Raw genomic sequence first — 20,068 nt, 5'->3', positions numbered from 1 at the left:
GCCCTTGGGGAGGTGACTCCTTGTGGGCACCCGCCTCTCCCAGCCTTTTCCAGTCTCCTTAGCTGTCCCTTGGTGACGAGGCCCTCTGGCCCACAACAGTGGGGACTGTGTTGGGCAACCTCAGCACGGGGCACAAATGCCAGAGGCAGTGGGAAGAAGGGGGTCTCACCTGGCCAGCAGACCCACGGCATAGTGGTGGGTTGTTGCTATATTTTATATATTAGTAAAGGCCGGTATGCACAAACCAGCCTTTGAAATAAGTCGTGATATTAAGGGCTAAAATCCTTGAAACTTGCCTGCAGAAGAGAGAGTAAAGCAAAACAATATCCTTGTGTACAAGGATAAGAATGTAAACCTGTGTGTGTTAGCCAATAGTAACTTGCTCTGCCCGCAAACCCTGTAGACCCTATAAAAGGTGTGTTAATAATAGAAATAAACGGCATTCACAATTACTTCTGTGAAGACTGGTGAACAGCTCGGGGGTCTTTCAACATCTGGCGCTCCGACCAGAGACACCCCTGCGGGCAGAGGGGCTTTGGAGTCAGCGGAGTGGATCTGGGCATTATACGTCGCGGGCTTGGATCGGCACCAGATAGGCAGCCTGAGCGCGGTGAAACGCTGAGCGGTAGGACGTGGAAAGTCAGGCTGCTGGGGGGGGCCCAGGAAGGCAAGGGCGTGGTAGAAGGGTCGCAACCTTCCCCCTTGCGGGTGGCCGTCAGCATGGAGGCAGAGTTTGCGGCGGTTAAAAAACTGCTTCTTGGTATCCTCGTTAAACGAGGCGAAGCAGCCCAGGAAAAGGACCTGGATATGCTCATTATATGGGCTAATTGTCATGGGCATTTGCAGTGCTCACACTGCTTTTTGCGGTGCAAGAACGGACTGATATGTCGGCTCTGATATGGGAAATGGCAATTACAGAAAAGAGCAAGGACACTGTGTCTCTCGGTTGAACTTGGCAGATTGCAATTAATACCTTAAAAGACAGAAAAGTGAGATATGCTGAGGCTGTGAGCCCCGTAATTCTACCTGCGTCACAGCGGCAGATGCCTCTACCTCCCACTGCTGGACTAGCACTCCTATCTATGCTGCCCATGGAGAGAGGGAGGGAGAGTCAGAGAGAAGAAAATAAAGAAAAAAAAAAAAAAAAAAAAGAAAAAAAAAAAAAAAGGAAAAAAAAAAATAATAAAAATAAAAAGTTCCACAGCGAACGCTGAAACAACAAACAGAATCTGTTCAGTTATGGCAGGATGTGATACATCCAGAAATATTTGCTTCATTTTTGGAGTCACTTTTAGCATTACAATCTTATTAATGTTCCATCTTTACCACCCTGGAAGAAAAGAAGCCAAATTTAGTCTGGTTTCCACCCGAACCAGGGGGACATGGGGGAGCACAGAGGTGTGCAGAGAACAAAGGCACCCTGGGGGTAGAAGCAGCAGCAAGAAAAGTTCCAAGGCCATGCTGATAAGCTGCAATGATCGCCGTTGTTAGCACCTGGCCTGAGAGACTTTTCGTGTAACATCGCCTGCTTTTGTAAAATCGTGCCCTTTTTTCCTCTATCGGCAAACAACACGAGAGATTGAGAGAAAAAACTGCATTTGTTAAAGTTAACTTTGTGAGGTTTTTCTTTTTCTTTCTCTCCGTTTTCCTCGCTGCAAGAGTATGTAGAGAATGTGAAGGAAGATAAGAGCAGAGCTGCAGCAGCAGCAGGGTGGGCAGCTCACCCCCCTGCTCCCTCTCTAAGAAGAAGCACCCAGATAATACCCAGTTTGTTAAAAAGTTATAATTTATTGGGTTTTCAAAATGTTTTTATATGCCATTGTAGAGTTAATTTTGTGTTTTAAGTAATTATGAGTTTATGCAATTGCAGTTTTTAAGATTTTACTAGAGAAGTTACTGTGATTCTTTGAACATTTAAGAAAAAAAAAAAAAAAAAAAAAAAAGAGAGAGAAAAAGTGTTTAACAGAAGTTGCCTTGCAATAATTGGTTTTAGAACCCAAGGTTAAAACATGGTATGATTTACAGCTTCTAGGAAAACCTTCCAATTAATGTTATCTACAGAAGAGATTTATGGTTTAAAAAATAATTAGTTAAGCGAACTTTACTGTACAAGACAAAGTTAAGTTAAAGTATATATTATCTATTTGCTTGTTTTTTCCACAATTTTAATAAGGTAATTTTAATGTGAGTTCTTTTGTTATATAAAACACATATACCAATTTGGATTTTGGACTTTAGTTTAGAAATTGGACTTGATGTTTCTGAAAAGTGCTACAAAAGCTGGATGGCAACTTGCCAAATCCTGTGTTGTTGTGGTTTTTCTCTAGAAAAACAGCACTTTCAAATCCTAACCAATTTAAGCATATACTAGGCAAATTCCTGTTATGAATAAGTATTTTTAGTAACATTTGCAGTTATTGTGAGTTATTCTCAAAGCTAGATGACATAGAATTGTGATGTATTTGTTACATTCTTATAATCTTTATAGTGAATTCATGTTACTGTTATATTGTGTTTAAAAAGTATATATCAAACTTTTAGTTGCTTTTTGTACTAACAGAATAATATTAAGTTATGTTTTTATTTAATATAGATTAAGTGTTAATAGAATTAAGGATAGTTAAGTTTTATAATCTTTAGGCTTGAATGTTTTTATTTAATATAGATTAAGTGTTAATAGAATTAAGGATAGTTAAGTTTTATAATGTTTAGGCTTAAATGTTTTTAAGTTAAGTTTTCTAACTTAGATATTTTTTTAAGGTTAAGTTTGTTATTTTCTTTTATCATATATAATTATTGTTAGGTTTAAATATTGTTTAATTTAAATTGTTTTATGTTTTATTGGAGACACTTGTTTAAACTGCAAAGTATAGTTATTTTCCTAGAGATATGAAGACAGCCACAACTGAAACAGCTGTGATGGAACACTGGTGAACACCTGCTTGTGGATAGAAGGGAATGCAGTCTGTGACACCCTTGACTTCATCAGGGGTTCTATTGGTTGTTGCAATCTCTGCAGTTTTGTTTGTTATAGCTTTCTTATTTTTCAGTGTTTCCAGAATTTTAAGAAGATGTATCATTGCTGAGGATCAGCTGCCCTGGGAGAGGCTTCAGATTAAACCAACTGCTGCATGGTTTAATTGGTCTGGTACCCGAGGCTTCTGATCATTTGATTTGTACAAATGCATTTTAACAGTTTGCTGTGCTGTCAGCATCTCATAGCTGCTACTATTGAGAACCTTGTTCTAGAAATATGTTAAGAGGCATCTTTCCAGTTTAAAGCCAGGCCCTGGCCAAGCCTTGACTTTACCTGGAGGGAACGTTTGCCATCAGATCCAGATGTTTTCTGTCCCAAATCAGTATTTGAGTCACTTTTTGACTCAGCAATTTGACCCTGTTGATATGACAGCTGGATCAGTTTTGAAGTGGGCTTGGAGAATCATTTCCGGAGGTGATTACCCAATCCTTCACTGATTGTTTTGTTTCTGTTTGTTTGCTAACTATGGGATGCTGGTGCAGTGTTTTAGTAATTAATAGTAGTTTTATATTACATATGTTATTAATAATGTTTATGATTTAATTGATTTTTAACCGGTATAAGTTCTTATTAATTGTGTATATGGTTTTGTGTTGCTGTTGATGTTTATAACAGAAGTACATCTCATTTTTTTTTTTTTTTTTAAGAAAACGGGGGAAATAGATGCCCTAAAAACATTTGATTAGTGTAATTCATTAACTTCAAGGAGAGAAGTGCCTGTGTTTTGTTGGCAGGTTCAAAAAGGTCACCTGTCCATCTGACCAGACTGTCTACCTCTGAACACATGAGATCCAGTGAACAGAGAAGTCACCACACAGCCTTGGTACTCCAGACATGGATCAGAAGTGGACCTGTCAGGACACAGTTGTGTCTGAACACTACACAGACAGTTGCCAACAGAACTTTTATGTCGTTACTATGATGTTATGTCTCTACCAATTTTTCAGGTATCCTTTGTTTCAAGATTTAGAAGGATCTGAAGAACAACTTGAACATCAAAACCCTCAGTCACCGACCAGCTGCCAGCTGACATCATGGGAGCAGTGAACGTTCCAGGACTGAATCGTGTTAGAGAAATTCTGTAGAAGATCTAAGAAGTGTAGAGACTCCATTTAACTGTATATAAAGCAAATTGTAGTTGTGTGTTTACCCTTTCAGCAAATTGCTTTCACGCTTAGACTACATATATACCAGAGCACGTGTGTTAAAAGTAGTTATATAATAGGTTAAGATAAAGAGTTTAGCCTGTGTAGTAATTGTTGTTAGGATAAAGTATAAGTATTCCCCCTTCAAGAGCTAGTGTAAGCATCTTTGAAAGTTCATTTAACGATTGGAGTTTTAGCTGTAAGTTTGCGAATATGGTGTCATTTGCATGGAACAAACTGCTTATGGAAATTGTGTTGTGTATAGTCCTGACCAACTGTCTGCTAACTAACATCCAAAAGAGGCAGAACATATGGGTCACTCTGGCACATTGAACTGGCCAAAGGTCAATGTGTTTGAGCCTAGCCACACCTGGAGATCCTTTCGCACCTGTCTCGTAGGAGCCCCTGAATGGGATCCTCCAGCATTTAAAGATTTAATTAGTAATGAGACTCAACTGAATCGATTGGCAATGTTGCAAGAGTGCAATTGCACTGTTGGCTTCACATTAAGACAACCTGAAGCCTGTTGGCAAGCAAAAAATTACCAAAGTTCTCAATGTTACAACCCTCAGAAGAATTAGATTTGTTAAGTTCCACCAATACCTCAGGTGGACAGATAATGTTTGAACCCCCGACAAAAAGTCATTCTAACAAAGTAATGTAGCCCTGAGCTGCAGTCAACCCTATAGCTGATCTCGTTACTACCACTGAAAGTAAAGCCTTTGTTTGTGGTGCAGTCTCACAGGACAATTACCAAAGCGATTACCTAGTTCCATGTTCCTAATCTGTGGGGATAGGGCATGGAATGGGATTCCTGCTAGTCCACATAGAAGACCCTGTTATCTTGGGAAACATAACCTTGTTCCACCCAAGCTAACACCAATTGTTGAATATAGCTAGCAAAATGAAGAACATCAAACAGTCAAAGCGAAGCCTGAATGAATTAAAGTTTAGCCACCCTAAAAAGGCTCGCTTGCTGGACTAAGGAAGGATTGAACTTAACATCCACAATGTTAAGTGAGCTTTCAGCCAATGTGAGTAGTGTACATCATGCAGTATTATGAAATAGAGCTGCAATGGACCTTTTGCTCTTGGCACAGGGACATGGTTGTGAGGAGTTTGAAGGCATGTGCTGCTTGGATCTTACTGATCATTCAGCTTCCATCCATAAGCAACTGCAACAGCTACAGGATGAGTTACATGCCCTGGAGGAAGATAGTGACCCCACTGGAAGCTGGTTCACCAGCTGGGGCAACACCGGATGGTTGAGGTCTCTTGTGCTAGAAGGGGGACGGACTTTACTTATAGTGTTAATTGGGATGACAGCCTAAGTTGTGTGTTATCTTATCCAAAGCCTGGTTTGTGCAAAAAGAGAAAGGGGGAATTGTTGCTATATTTTATATATTAGTAAAGGCCGGTATGCACAAACCAGCCTTTGGAATAAGTCATGATATTAAGGGCTAAAATCCTTGAAACTTGCCTGCAGAAGAGAGAGTAAAGCAAAACAATATCCTTGCGTACAAGGATAAGAATGTAAACTTGTGTGTACTAGCCAATAGTAGCTTGCTCTGCCCGCAAACCCTGTAGACCCTATAAAAGGTGTGTTAATAATAGAAATAAACAGCATTCACAATTACTTCTGTGAAGACTGGTGAACAGCTCGGGGGTCTTTCAACACCCGGCGCCTGCAGAAGCCGGGCCACGCTGCGTGTGCTGGGAGCTGCCCTTGGCGGGAGAGCGGCACGGCAGGACAAGCGTCCCCTCCTTCAGCCAAGCGTGCCACACCCAGCCTGCCACGGGCCACCTGCTGCAGCCGGCCCTTGAGGGCACATGGACGTCCCGCGCAGCTGCGGGAGGGCTGGGCTGGGCTGTGCGGTGCCACCTGCCAAAGCCTGCCTTCTTCAGGCCACGTACCAACCTGGAGAGACCTCCTGCGGGAAGAAGAGCTGCCCCAACACGGTGTCACGCTCGTTCTCGAAGGGCAGGAACCCGCACACCATCTCCAACAGCCGGCTGAATGCCGCACCCTGCGGCCCAGGAGGGAATGGGGCCGTGCAGTGCCTGGCACTGGGAGCAGGGCCCGCGCTCTGGGCTCACCGGCAAACTGTGTGCAGGCCCACTCCTGGAGGAAGGTGCCGCAACCGAAGTCCATCAGCTTCAGCTCGCCAGTCTCCGGGTTGACGAGGAGGTTCTCTGGCTTGATGTCCCGGTGCAGGACACCTCAGGCGGTGCAGTGCCACGCGGCCTCCAGCACCTGCCAGGAAAGCCAGCGTGCCTCCTCCTCGCTCAGGAACTCTTGCTCCTGCAGGATGTGCAAGAGATTCCGAGATTGCTCTGGACGCTCCATCACCAGCCTGAAGCTGTCAGGCAGCTGGAACCAGTCAAGGAGCTGGATGATTCTGCGGCAGCCAAAGCTCACCTTCTCCATCAGCACGATCTCCGTTGGAACACAGGTGCTGTTGGGCTGTGAGGAGGAGACAATGCCTCCATCACAGGGCCTGATGCTGCCAGGAACCCCCCAAGTGCCCGCCAGTGCAGTGGCCACAGCCAGCACCGGCCACCTTGCTCTGACCTGCTTCTAGGCTGCTCTCAGAAGCCCTGGCCTGGCCTGGGAATGTCCCTCCAGAGCCCCATGGCAGCCTCAGACAGCTCCTCAGGTCTCACCTGCTGGTACGGAAGTCTTGTTGGTAGTTGGTGGCTGTATGGGAGCAGCTTCCTGGAGATGGAGGAAACTCCCTGTTCCCTCAGGAATTGTCTCCTCCACCAGGCACGGGCTGTTGCCAGCTGGCACGTCCAGCACCGTCACCTGGGAGCTGTGGTCCTGCAGCTGCTGGCTCCAGGACACTTGCTGCTCCTCCACCTGCTCCTGAGATGGCTCCCCTGGATCGGGCTGGGCTTCCACTTGGACCTGTGGGCTTTCCCTGGCCATGTCAGTGCTCAGGGATGTGTCCATGTTGTTGAAGTCCAAGGGTCCAAGGGAGCTGGGAGACCTGTCCCTGGGCTCTGCACCTTCTGCAGGCTGACAGGTCTGGCTGAGCCTCTCTGAGGGATGGAGGCTGTCAGAGATAGCGGAGGCTCCTGGCACCATGGACGTTCTCTGACAGCCTGAGCTCCTTGCACGGATGGCGGGTCTTCTCTGCTGTGCCATCCTTGCAAGGCTTGAGGCTCTCCCACCGATGGCCAATCTTGCTGGGAGCAGCCTCCTGAAGGGATGGTGGCTTCTGGAGAAGCTGGGAAAGCCACAGCAGGGCAGGTGGCCTCACCTCATCAGCTTCTCCAGTTCTTTCCACAACGCCTGCCACATCCCAAAGAAGAGCGGCACAGATGTCCCATTGCGTGCCCAGTGCCGGATCATCACTTCCTGCAGCTCTTGGGCCACTGCCATGCAGGGACCGCAGCTGCAGGAGCTCTCCAGAGGGCTTGCAGGAGCACCTGGCCGCCGGCGAGGGGTGGCCCGAGGCCTGGAGAACCTGGGAGCTGCAGGGGCTGCTCTGTTCCTCCATGGGCCTCTGGGCCTAACCCTGGGGCACTTCCTCGTCTGCCGCCTCCGTGGTTTCCAGTGGCCACCGGCCCAGCAGACAGCCACAGCGGCCAGCAGCAGGACAAGGGCAGCCATCAGGACACCACCGTCACCCATGGCTACGGCACGTCCCATGGTGACTGCACTGGCAGCTGCGGGGGCTGGCCTGGTTTATATAGGGCTGGCGTGGTGATGTCACAGTGCTGTGGCCAGGACAGCTGTGTGACATCACGGCCCTGCATCACGCCAGCGCTCAGCCCCTTTGTGACATCACGGCCCCACCCAATTCAGGGATCACAGCCCTGGCTCATCCCTGAAGATGAACATGGCCTGGAAAAGCCTGGAAATCAGAACCGGAGCTCAGCCCCTTGCAATGAATCCTCCCCTGGAGCAAGTGGCAGCACATCAGGAAGAGTGCTGCTGCCACCTATGTCAAGGCCCTGGATCTCAGGACGCCACAGTGGCACCAACTTCAAATAACCACTACTCTGTGCCGGAGAAGATCCCCCAGAGACAAAGGGAGGAGAAGTTCCTCTGTCTCTGGGGAGCTCTCCTGAAATGGCTGGCGAGGACTGCAAGAGTTTTCTCATAGCAGCTCACCAACTTCTGCAGAGCCTCCATTCTAAATAAATCCAGATATTCCAAAGAGCGCTCATGCTTGTCCCACTGCTCTGGTTTTGACTGCCATGGGGTTCCTCTCTTCCCAAGAGCTGGCATGTGCTGGGTTTGGATTCAAGATGGGAATGCTGTGATTCAGTCTGGGGTGGTTTGGTTTCTGCTGAGCAGGGCTTGCTCTCTTCAAGGACTTTGCAGTGTCCCTTGGTACAATGCGTGTTTTCCTCTGGGAAGGGATGGATGAGTGTTGAAGACAGAGGCAGTAAATGCATTAGAAAACCTACACTGTGTCTGTGTCCATGTTTGTCAAGTGACCATCCACATCCTGGAAGGGGATGATATAATTTCCATAATTTTTTTTTTTTCTTTCATGTAATTAACAAGTCAATTTTTATTGTGCCTCACATTTTTGGCCACCTTCATCTCCAGCTGAGCTTTCACTGCACCAAATTTCTTGCTACAGTGGCAAGAAGCATCTCTGTACTCTTCTCCTGACCTTCATTCCTTGTCCTCTACCCATCCCATCCCACCCCAGGGAGCAGGGATCTTCCTGGGGCAGATCCAGGAGGATATCCAGGACCATCCCTGCCTGGGATGGGTGCCAAGGAGATCCAGGAGGGTTCAGTGTCCAGCTCTAAGTCCTGGGACACCCTGTGTCGTGTTCCCAACAGCCCTGATTTTCAGGAAGGAGCCACAGCAGCCTCCCGACCATCCATGGATTTTTCTTCCTGGAATTCACTGTGGAGCTTGTTTCTGTTTTCCTGCTCCTTCCAAGCTCCTGTCAACATGGCATGGAGGTGGAAGAGGTGGAGAGGAGAAACGTCGGTAATGGGAAGACGGAGGGAAATTGCTGGGGAAAAGGGAGACACACACCCCTAACGGTGGCTGCAGAAAGCTCCACACGCTCCAGCCTGCCCCAAAACCAGGGACATCCCTGGCTAAAATCCAAGGAAAAACACTGCTGAGGATCCAAGGAATCCGAGCCATGATCTGTGTGGAGAGTGTCCCTGACAGGAGGAACGTGAATGGAACCGAGCGAGGCTGGGGCAGGAGGGTCAGAGCGAGCAGAGAAGGGGGGCCCATCAACATCCTAATTTACTGCTCCAGAGAAAGAAAAATTCCCAGCTTTAATTCCAAGGAGGATAATTTAATATCTCCTTGGCATCTGCAGATCTATGACCTGAATCCAGTCATGAGTTTCCTTCAGGTCTCCACCCTCGGGACCAGTTAAACAGATAGTGGGGTTAAACTCTTTCCCACTTGTTAAATCTGGATCCTCCCATTCCATGAGGGACTTTAAATTGTGTCCCTCAGAGAATCCTTCTGGAGCAGAAGTGCTGGTGTGAAATGAACGGGGACAGGGAGTGTTGGGTGAAGAACAGACTAATGTGATATGGGAATGGGTCTCACTGGGGATCCAAGCCAGCCGAATTTCACCCAGAAAAAAGAAGAGGCATTAAGTTCAAGCCTTGGGAAGCATTTGTTTAAGTTATGGCAAAGAGAAAGGGCTTATGGCAGTTAATATGTTAATCGACTCACCCTTATAAGGTTATGTTTCTAGAATGTTCCCGGTTCTCTCCCCTGATTGGTTGTTATTTGTTGCATTATTTTGCATATTTCTAACCCCAGTTTGTGGTTGGACCCATGCCCTCAGACTCTGCCCTCAGACCTACCCTATATATTTAGTAGTATATTTAATAGTCCTGGTCTTAGCAGTTTGTCCCTATACTGCGCACGGTTTATAGGCGTTGTCCTTATTTTATTTCTCATTAAAGTGTTAATTTTAGGCGGACACAAACTCCATCATACCCTTTCATTTTCTTTGCACCTCAATTCCCTGAAGTCAGAGAAACCTAAACTTTTAAAGGTACTGGTTTTCAATGGGATAACATCCATTTAAATCCCAGAAAGAGGCACAGACTGGATTTGAATCCAAGTTCGGATTCAGCATGGGAATGTAGTGGACAGCACACCGATGGTTTCCATGTTGCTGAGCAGGGCTTGTCCTGTCCATGGACTTTGCAATCCCCTGTTGGACAATCCATGTCCCATGCTCAGCCAGGAAAGAGGTGACACCATCACCGTACCCCTCCTCATCACCGTGTCCTATTTAGACAAGAATCTTCCTTCTCCTCTGCTCCAGAGGGTGCTCGAGTGCCCACAGGGAGCCCCTTCCTGGATCCCATGGAACGGGTGAGGGCTGGGGTGACGCAGGGCCGTGATGTCACAAAGGGGTTAAGCTCTGGTGTGATGCAGGGCCGTGATGTCACACAGCTGTCCTGCCCACAGCACTGTGACATCACCACGCCAGCCCTATATAAACCGGGCCAGCCCCCACAGCTGCCAGTGCAGTCGCCATGGGACGTGCCGTAGCCATGGGTGACGGTGGTGTCCTGATGGCTGCCCTTGTCCTGCTGCTGGCCGCTGTGGCTGTCTGCTGGGCCGGTGGCCACTGGCAACCACGGAGGCGGCAGACGAGGAAGTGCCCCAGGGTTAGGCCCAGAGGCCCATGGAAGAACCGAGCAGCCCCTGAGCCTCCCAGGTTCTCCAGGCCTCGGGCCACCCCTCGCCGGTGGCCAGGTGCTCCCGCAAGCCCTCTGGAGAGCTCCAGCAGCTGCAGTCCCTGCATGGCAGTGGCCCAAGAGCTGCAGGAAGGGATGATCCGGCACTGGGCACACAATGGGACATCTGTACCGCTCTACTTTGGGATGTGGCTGGTGTTGTGGAAAGAACTGGAGAAGCTGATGAGGTGAGGCCACGTGCCCTCCTGTGGCTCTCCCAGCTTCTCCAGAAGCCACCATCCCTTCAGGAGGATGCTCCCAGCAAGATTGACCATCCTTGGGAGAGCCTCAAGCCTTGCAAGGATGGCACAGCAGAGAAGACCCGCCGTCCGTGCAAGAAGCTCAGGCGGTCAGAGAACGTCCATGGTGCCAGAAGCCTCCACTATCTCTGACAGCCTCCATCCCTCAGAGAGGCCGTATGGCACTGCACCGCCTGAGGTGTCCTGCACCGGGACATCAAGCCAGAGAACCTCCTCGTCAACCCAGAGACTGGCGACCTGAAGCTGATCGACTTCGGTTGCGGCACCTTCCTCCAGGAGCGGGCCTTCACACAGTTTGCTGGTGAGCCCAGAGCATGGGCCCTGCTCCCAGTGCCAGGCACTGCATGGCCCCATTCCCTCCTGGGCCGTGGGGTGCAGCATTCAGCCGGCTGCCGGCTGCCCTGTGGCACGGGGCAGGTGCTGTGCCCCAGGAGCCGGCTGCCGGCCCTGCCCACAGAAAGGGGCTGCAAAAGCCGGGCCCCGGCTCCTCGGCTTGGCAGGCCCGCACGGCCTTGGGCTGCTCCGCTGGAGTTCTCAGCCTTGAAGAATGGTTCCTTGGCTTTGGCCCATTGTCAGGGGGAGGCAGGCACGCCTTGGGGGGAAGTTGTGGCCATGGCTGCGGCCCCTGCCTCTGGCAGGAGGCTGGCACCAGGCTCTGGAAGGCAGCAGCCTGCGCCTGAGCAGCGCCGCCCGTCTCCCCTAGGAACATGCACGTACTGCCCGCCCGAGTGGATCGGCCTGCGCTGCTACCACGGTGATGGGGCGACCATCTGGTCCCTGGGCGTGCTGCTGTTTGAGATGGTGTGTGGGTTCCTGCCCTTCGAGAACGAGCGTGACATCGTGTTGGGGCAGCTCTTCTTCCCGCAGGAGGTCTCTCCAGGTTGGTACGCGGCCTGAAGAAGGCAGGCTTTGGCAGGTGGCACCGCGCAGCCCAGCCCGGCCCTCCCGCAGCTGCGCGGGATGTCCATGTGCCCTCAAGGGCCGGCTGCAGCAGGTGGCCCGTGGCAGGCTGGGTGTGGCACGCTTGGCTGAAGGAGGGGACGCTTGTCCTGCCGTGCCGCTCTCCCGCCAAGGGCAGCTCCCAGCACACGCAGCGTGGCCCGGCTTCTGCAGGCGCCGGGAGCAGCTGGGCAGGAGCCTTCTGCAAGTGAGCGCCGCTTTCTGCCTTCTCTCCCCAGAGTGCCAACATCTGATCCGCTGCTGTTTGTCCAAGCACCCCATGGACCGGCCGGTGCTGGAGCAGATCTTCTACCACCCTTGGGTGCTGGGCGGGCATTTCTGATGCCTTGCCGCAGCCTCTGCAGCACCCAGTTCCCGTGTCCCACGCAGGACTGAGGGCCCAGGAAATAAAACAACCCAAAACCCACTGCGGGCTGGCGAGTCTGGTCCTTGTTAGCAACTTCAGCTAAGGGAACCTCTTGGCAAAAAAGGTAACCAGAGCATTCCCTTCAGTCTTTGTCAAGCTTTTGGTGTCTTTCCTCCAGGTTGTCCCTCAAAATCAGAGGGGGGTGGAGCCTGCACCAGTCCCCCCAAATCGGTGGGAGGCAGAGACTTCTCCCAGGCCCCTCAAAACTGGAGGAGGATGGAGACAATCCTAGGGCCCCCCAAAATGAAGGGAGATAAATACCTGCTCCCCCCAAAATAAGAGATGGATGTAGCCCAGAGCATCCCCCAAGTCAGAGGGGGAAGGGGAGACTGCCAGGCCCCCCAAAGAGGAGGGGAATTGTGCCTGTGCCAGCCCCACAAATTGCAAGGGGACAGAGAACACCCCTGGCCTGGCAAAGGACAAAGAGCAGCCGGGGGCTGGCGGGATGGTGACAACACTGGCACCCCCCAAATCAGAGAGGGACAAAGAGCCCGCACAGGCTTCCCAGAAGCAGAAAGGGGGCATCAAATATCCCCTGTCCCCCTAAGTCAGAGGGGCACAGACACAAAAGTCCCCACAAAAAGAGCATGAGGAACCAAGAGCACTGCTGGCCCCACAAGGGTAAGGAGGATGGAGAAACTCCCCATCTGTCTTTGTTTTGGAAGACAGGTGTCTGCTAGGGAGGGCAGGGGCCTCCCCTGGAATGAAAACGTAGACCCCCTCCCTCTATATTATTATAATTCTGAAATCAAGGGGCTTTCAGGCAGAGATCTGAGGATAGGAATAACAGTTCTTTATTAGAATTTATAAGCAGGCAAACAAACAACAATAACTTCAGCATTAACAAGAAAACAGAACCATGGACCCCGTGACAGCTTTCTTGGCTGAGACGGGATGGAGGGGAGGCTTTGTTTCAGAAACCCCCTCGGGCGGGCAGTCCCGGTGCTCCTGCAGGGCTCTGAGGAACACTCAGCTGGAACAGCAGGGATGAGCTGAGATCCTGGGCCGGTGGCTGAGGTGGATCAGCAGCTCCGCGGCGGTGCCTGGCACTGTCACACGTCCCGGCAGGACAGGGGGTGCGAGGCCACCAACAAAGAGGGGAGAAGGAGAAGCAGCAGCAGCTCCGTGTGAGTGATGGTGAAATTCTCTTGTGCCCACCGCAGCATCTCTGCACCCAAAGTGTCCTTCTCAGAAGCTGAAGAAAGCCCCCCAAACTGTCCCCATCCTCCTTTTTCCTGCCCCCTTCCCCCCCTGGGCCCGGCCAAACTCTTTGCCTTTTGTCAAGCACCCACCAAGTACCCACAGTTAGGCTGTCCCCACAACTAATGGGTAAAAATTCCACAGGCAATCCAGAATTAAAAAAAAAAAAGACACCTAACCCCCAACACCTGCCCCTGGCAATGACCTGAGATGGGATTAAATATAACAAAAGGGCCATGGCCAGACCCTCACGTTCTTTGATCCCACATCATGTCATTGCCATAGGCAGGAAAAGGTACAGGTGTCTCCCCAGCATGGATCACAGGGAACATGGATCACCAGGTCTCTGCCAAACTTGAATTTTCCAAGGGGGGATGAAGCTGGAGCAGTGCACAAAGCTCTTCCTGTACTTTGGGGCATTTGCAGAGCTTCCCTTACTGGTGCTGCCGTTGGTGTTGGGTCAAGCTAGATCTCCAGGTGAAGCTCTTCCCACACAGGGGACACTCGTAGGGTGTCTCCCCAGTGTGGAGGCGTTTGTGGGTGTTGAGGCTGGAGCTGTGGCTGAAGCTCTTCCCACATTCCCCACACTCGTAGGGCCTCTCCCCAGTGTGGATGCGCCGGTGGGTGATGAGGTGGGAGTTGTGCTTGAAGCCCTTCCTGCAGTCGGGGCAACGGAAGGGCCTCTCATCCGTGTGAATCCGCTGGTGCTCGAGGAGAGTGGAGCTGGTCTGAAACCTCTTCCCACACTCAGGACACTCATAGGGCCTCTCCCCAGTGTGGATCATCTGGTGGATGGTCAGATGGGACCTCCGGCTGAAGGTCATCCCACATTTCTCACACTCATAGGGCTGTTCCCCGGTGTGGATCCTCTGGTGGCAGATCAGGCTGGAGTTCCGGCTGAAGCTCTTCCCACATTCCCCACACTCGTAGGGCCTCTCCCCAGTGTGGATGCGCCGGTGGGTGATGAGGGCGGAGTTCTGCTTGAAGCCCTCCCCACAGTCAGGGCAGCGGAAGGGCCTCTCATCCGTGTGAATCCGCTGGTGCCTGAGGAGAGTGGAGCTCCTCTGAAACCTCTTCCCACACTGGGGACACTCGTAGGGCCTCTCCCCAGTGTGGATGCGCTGGTGGATAATGAGGTGGGAGCTCCAGCTGAAGCCCTTCCCACATTCCCCACACTCATAGGCCCATTCCCCAGTGTGGATCATCTGGTGGCGGATCAGGCTGTTGCTCTGGCTGAAGCTCTTCCCACACTCCAAGCACTTGTAGGGCTTCTCCCCATCCTGAAGCTGCTCATGGACCACCAGCTCAGAGCCCCGGCTGGATCTCCGGCCGCCTTCCCGGCACAGGGTGGGTCTTTCCTCCTCAGAGCACCCTGGGATGGGTTTGGAGCCCCTCCTCCTGCGGGATCTCTGGGGATTTTCCTCCCCATTGGATTCCTGTGCCGTGGAGTTGCTCAAAACGGCCTCTTCCATGAGCTTTTCCTGTGGGGATTTGTCCTCCCTGGTCTCCATCCTCAGCTCCTTGTCTGGGGGAGGAAGGACAAGGAGAGGATGGGATTTGCCTCCGTGCCAGAGGGAAGGGGAAGGAGATCCCCCCAGTGCGTCCCCGGCAGGACGGCGTCGGCAGCGGGGTTGTCCTGCAGCCGGGGGCCAGGCTGGGCTGGGAGATGGAGCAGGAGAGAGGGGGAAAGGGGCACTGACTTCCTCCTCACCTGCCTGGGTGTCCTGGGGCATCTTCCTCTTCCTCACAGCCTCCTTCTCCATCCAGCCAAGGTTTGGGAATGGGAAATCCTGGTTTGGGGAAATACAAGGGATGAGGACATTGAGTTTGACGGTCCCTCTGTCCAAGCTCATCTCTAGAAGTCACCAGACATCTGGGGTCCATAAAACCTCCAAAAAACACCAATATTCAGCTCTGAAAATGCCTCCCAGGAGTTCCCCATCTCTAGTCTCCCCTGTTTCGGGTTCAAGGGTTCCCCCCTGTCCCAGCTGCTGGGAGTCAAGCTTGTACTGGGGACAACCTGTCTGCTCGGTCCCTGCCATCCCCAGGCTGCTGGGAGTGCCAGGAATCCGAAAAGTTCCCCCTGTTTCCATTTCCCCACTTAGGGATGGTGAGACCCCCCAATGTCCCCCCAAGTAGGATTTTCCGCTCAGCTTTGGAGTTCCACATTCTCCAAACATCCCCCCCTGCAAAATAAACCCAACCCAGGGACCCCCCCAGGATATCCGGGCAAAGCTCCCACTCCCCCATCACCTGTGGGATGGTGGGTGATGATACCACAGGAGGGGGCTATGAATTCAAGGAGTGCTCAACCTTGTGGTTCCTTCTCCTTTCCGTGATCCTCCTTTGTCCCTCCTCTTCCTCCCTCTCCTCCCCTTCCATCCTTCCTCCTCCTCTTCCTCCCTAACCCCACCTCCTTCTCCTACTTCCATCCCTTCTCTCTCTCCTTCTTCATCCCTCCTCCCCCAGGAGCAGCGACACCCTCGGTGCCCCGTTCCCAAACCCCTCACAGCCCACGGCAGGAGCGGGGATGGAGCCGGGACAGGTCGGGATGGGCAGCGCGGGGCTCTCCGCTGCTCCCACCCGCTGGGGACGGGGGGAACCCGGCCCGGGGAAAAGGAGAGGGAAACTGGGAAAATTGGGGGCTGCAGATCCAACCTGGGGCTTGCTGGGGACCCTGGCTGGGGACTGCCAGCCCTTGGGGCTCCTCTGAGGAGATGTGGGAGGGGGGAACACAGAGAGGGCTGGGGAATCCCAGGAGTGGCAGCACTGGCAGGGACTGGTTTGTACTGGGATCATCCTGGCAGTGGCTGAGATTGCACTGGCTGTGTACTGATATCATACTGGGATCATACTGGGATCAGACTGGCAGTCAGTAGGAGCCTCCAGGGGGCAATTGAGATCAGGCTGTGAGGAACTGGGAATATGCCCTGCGCTCCCCAGAACCCCGGGATCGCCCCCCATAGGTCCCATGTGTCCCCCAGACCCTTCAGGATCCCCGAGTGCCCCCTCAGCGCCCGTTCGGGACCCCCCAAAGTGTCCCTGGATCCCTGAATGCTCCCGACCCCACAGATTCCCTTTCCAGCCACTGCTGGGAATTCATCTCCCATCATCCCACAACACAGTTCCACGCCCAAACCTCCTGCCGTGCCCCGCGCCCTAAAGAGCCCGGTCACAGCTCCCCAGATTCCCTCCAAGTGCTCCCGAGCCGTGTACATTCGCCCCGAGCACCTGCAGCTCGGACGCAGAAGTGTTCTCCAAGCGCTTCCCCACACCGCCGAACGTGCCTTCCGAGCCACTTCCGGGACTACAGCTCCCATCATGCTCTGCGGCGCCCATAGAGCGCTATTCCAGCCGGGACTGCATCTCCCGTTATGCCCCGCGCCTCACCGGAACCCATTGAAGCTGCGCCTATAACTCCCGTGATGCTCCGCGGCCCCATTAAGCCTCATTATACCGGCGCCTACAACTCCCATCATCCCCCGCGGCCCAGAGAGCCCCGTTACAGCCCCCCAAGTGCCCGCCCCGACCCCCAAGTGCTCCCCCGAACCCCTAATCATCTCACAGAATCCCTAAATGCCGCTCCAAGTGCCCTCCCGGCTCCCCATGTGTCCTCCAGACCCCCAAGTTCTCTCTAAGTTCCGTCCCCCGACCCAAAACTGCCCCAAATGTTCCTCAGAAAAGTCCCCATGGACCCCAAAGTGGCCCCTTTTACCTTGTCTAAGAAAATTATAAAAATGATGATCAAAGGACTAAAAATATGTGTAATTAGCATAAAGAGGGAGAAATAGTGACCAATTAATTAATGAAGGGAATTGTGGTACTTGGAACCAAGGACCGATAATGTTTTTAGTTGCGCAAAATGTATCAGTTCTTTTATATAAATATAAAAATTAGGTTATAAAAATTCAGAATAATATTATTATAAACTTAAAAATTTATTTTTATTAATTAATTAGATTTTAATTATAATGAAAAATTATAAAGAGAAATGTTTTCAATGTTTTGGGATGTCAGTCCCAGGTGGGCGATGTCAGACATGCTGAGGCTCGGGGTGAGGAGCAGGTTGCCCAAACAGGGGCAGCCCACAAGGGGCTCATTCTTCTCTGTGACCAGACCTCCTCAGGAGACATTCAGCATCAGGATTGTAAAGAGTAAATCGTTACCTCCTGATCAGTACACAAAGATGTTTTACAGTTTGAGCAGTAGAATGTTGTCACCGTAAGGGGCCTTCTTTGTTAATATACCTCATGTTGTGTCATGTTTGGTAAATACCAATGTTGTTGTAACAGCCTTCTTTGTTAAAATACTGTTATAAATGAAATTAGAATTTTGACAACTAGGACCCTTGGGTTAATGGCAGTTTAATTAAAAATGAATACAATTTACTAAATTGAATAGTAATGTGTTATAAAAGAATACAGTTTAGTAAAATAATACAGTTTAATAAAAATTAAAATTTATATAAATAATCTGCTAGTAATTAAGTATGATTAAAGCATAAGCAAAACTGACCAGGGTACAGAGGCTTCCCACCCTGCCTCACGTTCAAAACAAAGCATTTCATGCTAAACTTGTATACTGTATGCTTATACATATTCATTAATGTTTCCTGTAAGTTTCCTCCTATTTCCAATTTTTCTGACTTTACCTCACTTTTCTTCATGGCGCATGCCTCACTTGTTGTTAGGGGGTCTTCAGTCTTCTTTTGGTGGTCTTTTGGTGAAGGCTTCTCCTCTTCCTCATTGTCCTTTGGATAACCTTACTGGTCTGCACGTGCGTACTAAGCCTTGTGTTGTGTTAGTCTACTAATTAGCTTTATGTTTACTAATCTTTAGGCCCAATGCCTAAATTTGTTCTAATTTTGGTCCATCTCAAGGCCATTTTGGTCTTGAGACGCCATTTATCTTCTAAACTACATCCTGTACCTTAATTTTGACATGTAACATCTGCAAAGGGGTACATCTGCTTTGTAACACTGATTCTTGATTGTTTCTAATAAGAACTTTAATAACAGTTACAATTTAGTTAGCACGAACCAATTCCATTTATTACAACTGCAAATACCCCTTATATCCCTTTTTATTGGTTTCCATGCTAACGGCCTTGCTTTCCTCCTTGCTATGGATAAACTTGTATTTTCTCAATTTCTTCTTTTGCTACCTCAATTGTTTGGCCTGCAGATCAGCTGTTAAGCCCATCCACATTCAGCTCTTAGTCTTCAGAGGGAAACTTTGAGCACAGTGAGAATCTCGCAGTGTGCAGGAGGGTCCCTGTGTGCCAGCTGCAGCTGGGGCCTCAGCCATCTCCTCTCTCAACAGGTTCCCCTCTGCAGCTTCACAGGAAAGGCCAACACCTCCCTCAGGGACACTGCACCACACATTTCACATCTCCATGCCCATACGTGATGTCCCTGTCACAGCTGCATTACCAGCTTGCTGCTGTGCAGATGCTGCCACCACCCACAGCAAGGCCCTGTGTCCCTGAAGGGACCCGCCCTGCTCTGTGGCCTGGACTGAAGGTGGGTCCCTCCTGCCAGGGCAGGGCCCAGCACAGCTCTTCTGTTCCAATAAAGAGATGGAGCTCTCACCCCAGTGTCTGGCTGGTACCACCAGCAAAGCCCACACAGCACCAGCCCTGGCTGAGCTCCATATCCAGGAGCAGGCAGGGCTGACCACGGTGTGGGCAGGCAGGAGCCAGGCAGGGGCTGCTGTGACCAGAGGCAGGGCCCCAAGGGGCTGGGGGAGTCTGTGTTGAGCATCCCTGGGCTGAGGGCACATTTCCTTCAGTGGCATCACCTGGGCCTGGACCTCCTCCAGTGCCATGCCCAGGAAAAGAGGCAACCATCAAGAGCATCTCCTGGGACAGCGCCTGTCCAGCAATGTCAGCAGGCAAAACCAAGGTTTTGTTTAGCAATGACCCTTTGATGAAGTCAAAGATTCACAGTCAGAGCAGTCCTCTAGTACAGATGGGAGTACACTTGGGGCAGACATCTAAGGCCATGAGGTCACAGAAGGCTCTGGGGTGACAGCAGGCTGAGGTGACAGCAGGCTCTGAGGTCACAGAGGTCCCAGAGCCCCGTGGTTGCCCAGCACCACAAGGACCGAGCAGTCAGTCCTTGACCACGACTGTTGTGGCAGCAGCGGCGGCGGCAGCAGCGGTGCTGACATTGGGACAGCGGTGTCAGGACAGTGGTGGCAGCAAGAGCTGCAGGACTGGCAGTGGGCAAGGCACCATGGCCTTTGCTCTGCGCCTCCTCCTCCTGCTCCTCCTGGCAGTGGCCCTGCCTGACAGGGCTGTCCAGGCTGCTCTGTGGCGAGCAGGGCGAGCAGGTGAGCCGGCAGCCTCGGTCCCCCTTCCTGGG

General features: G+C 51.3%; 1 protein-coding gene and 1 long non-coding RNA gene across 2 annotated transcripts in view; one reads left to right on the top strand and one right to left on the bottom strand.

The window, feature by feature from the left end:
• LOC147647126 (uncharacterized) overlaps positions 1-20,068 on the bottom strand; it is an 83,379-nt gene that overhangs the window by 45,923 nt on the left and 17,388 nt on the right. The window contains 1 exon segment of the mRNA XM_086872411.1: positions 14,143-15,062. Coding sequence (XP_086728537.1) covers positions 14,143-15,062 — 920 coding nt within the window.
• LOC147647128 (uncharacterized) lies at positions 204-5,818 on the top strand. Its single transcript, XR_015281639.1, has 2 exons — positions 204-2,619; positions 2,693-5,818. It is a non-coding gene; the product is annotated as an uncharacterized LOC147647128 (long non-coding RNA).

Source organism: Cyanistes caeruleus, unplaced genomic scaffold (genome assembly GCF_971803275.1).
Source record: "Cyanistes caeruleus unplaced genomic scaffold, bCyaCae1.hap1.1 HAP1_SCAFFOLD_65, whole genome shotgun sequence".
Taxonomy (NCBI): domain Eukaryota; kingdom Metazoa; phylum Chordata; class Aves; order Passeriformes; family Paridae; genus Cyanistes; species Cyanistes caeruleus.
Note: the sequence above shows the minus strand (reverse complement) of the source record. Positions and strands in the feature narration are given on the sequence as shown.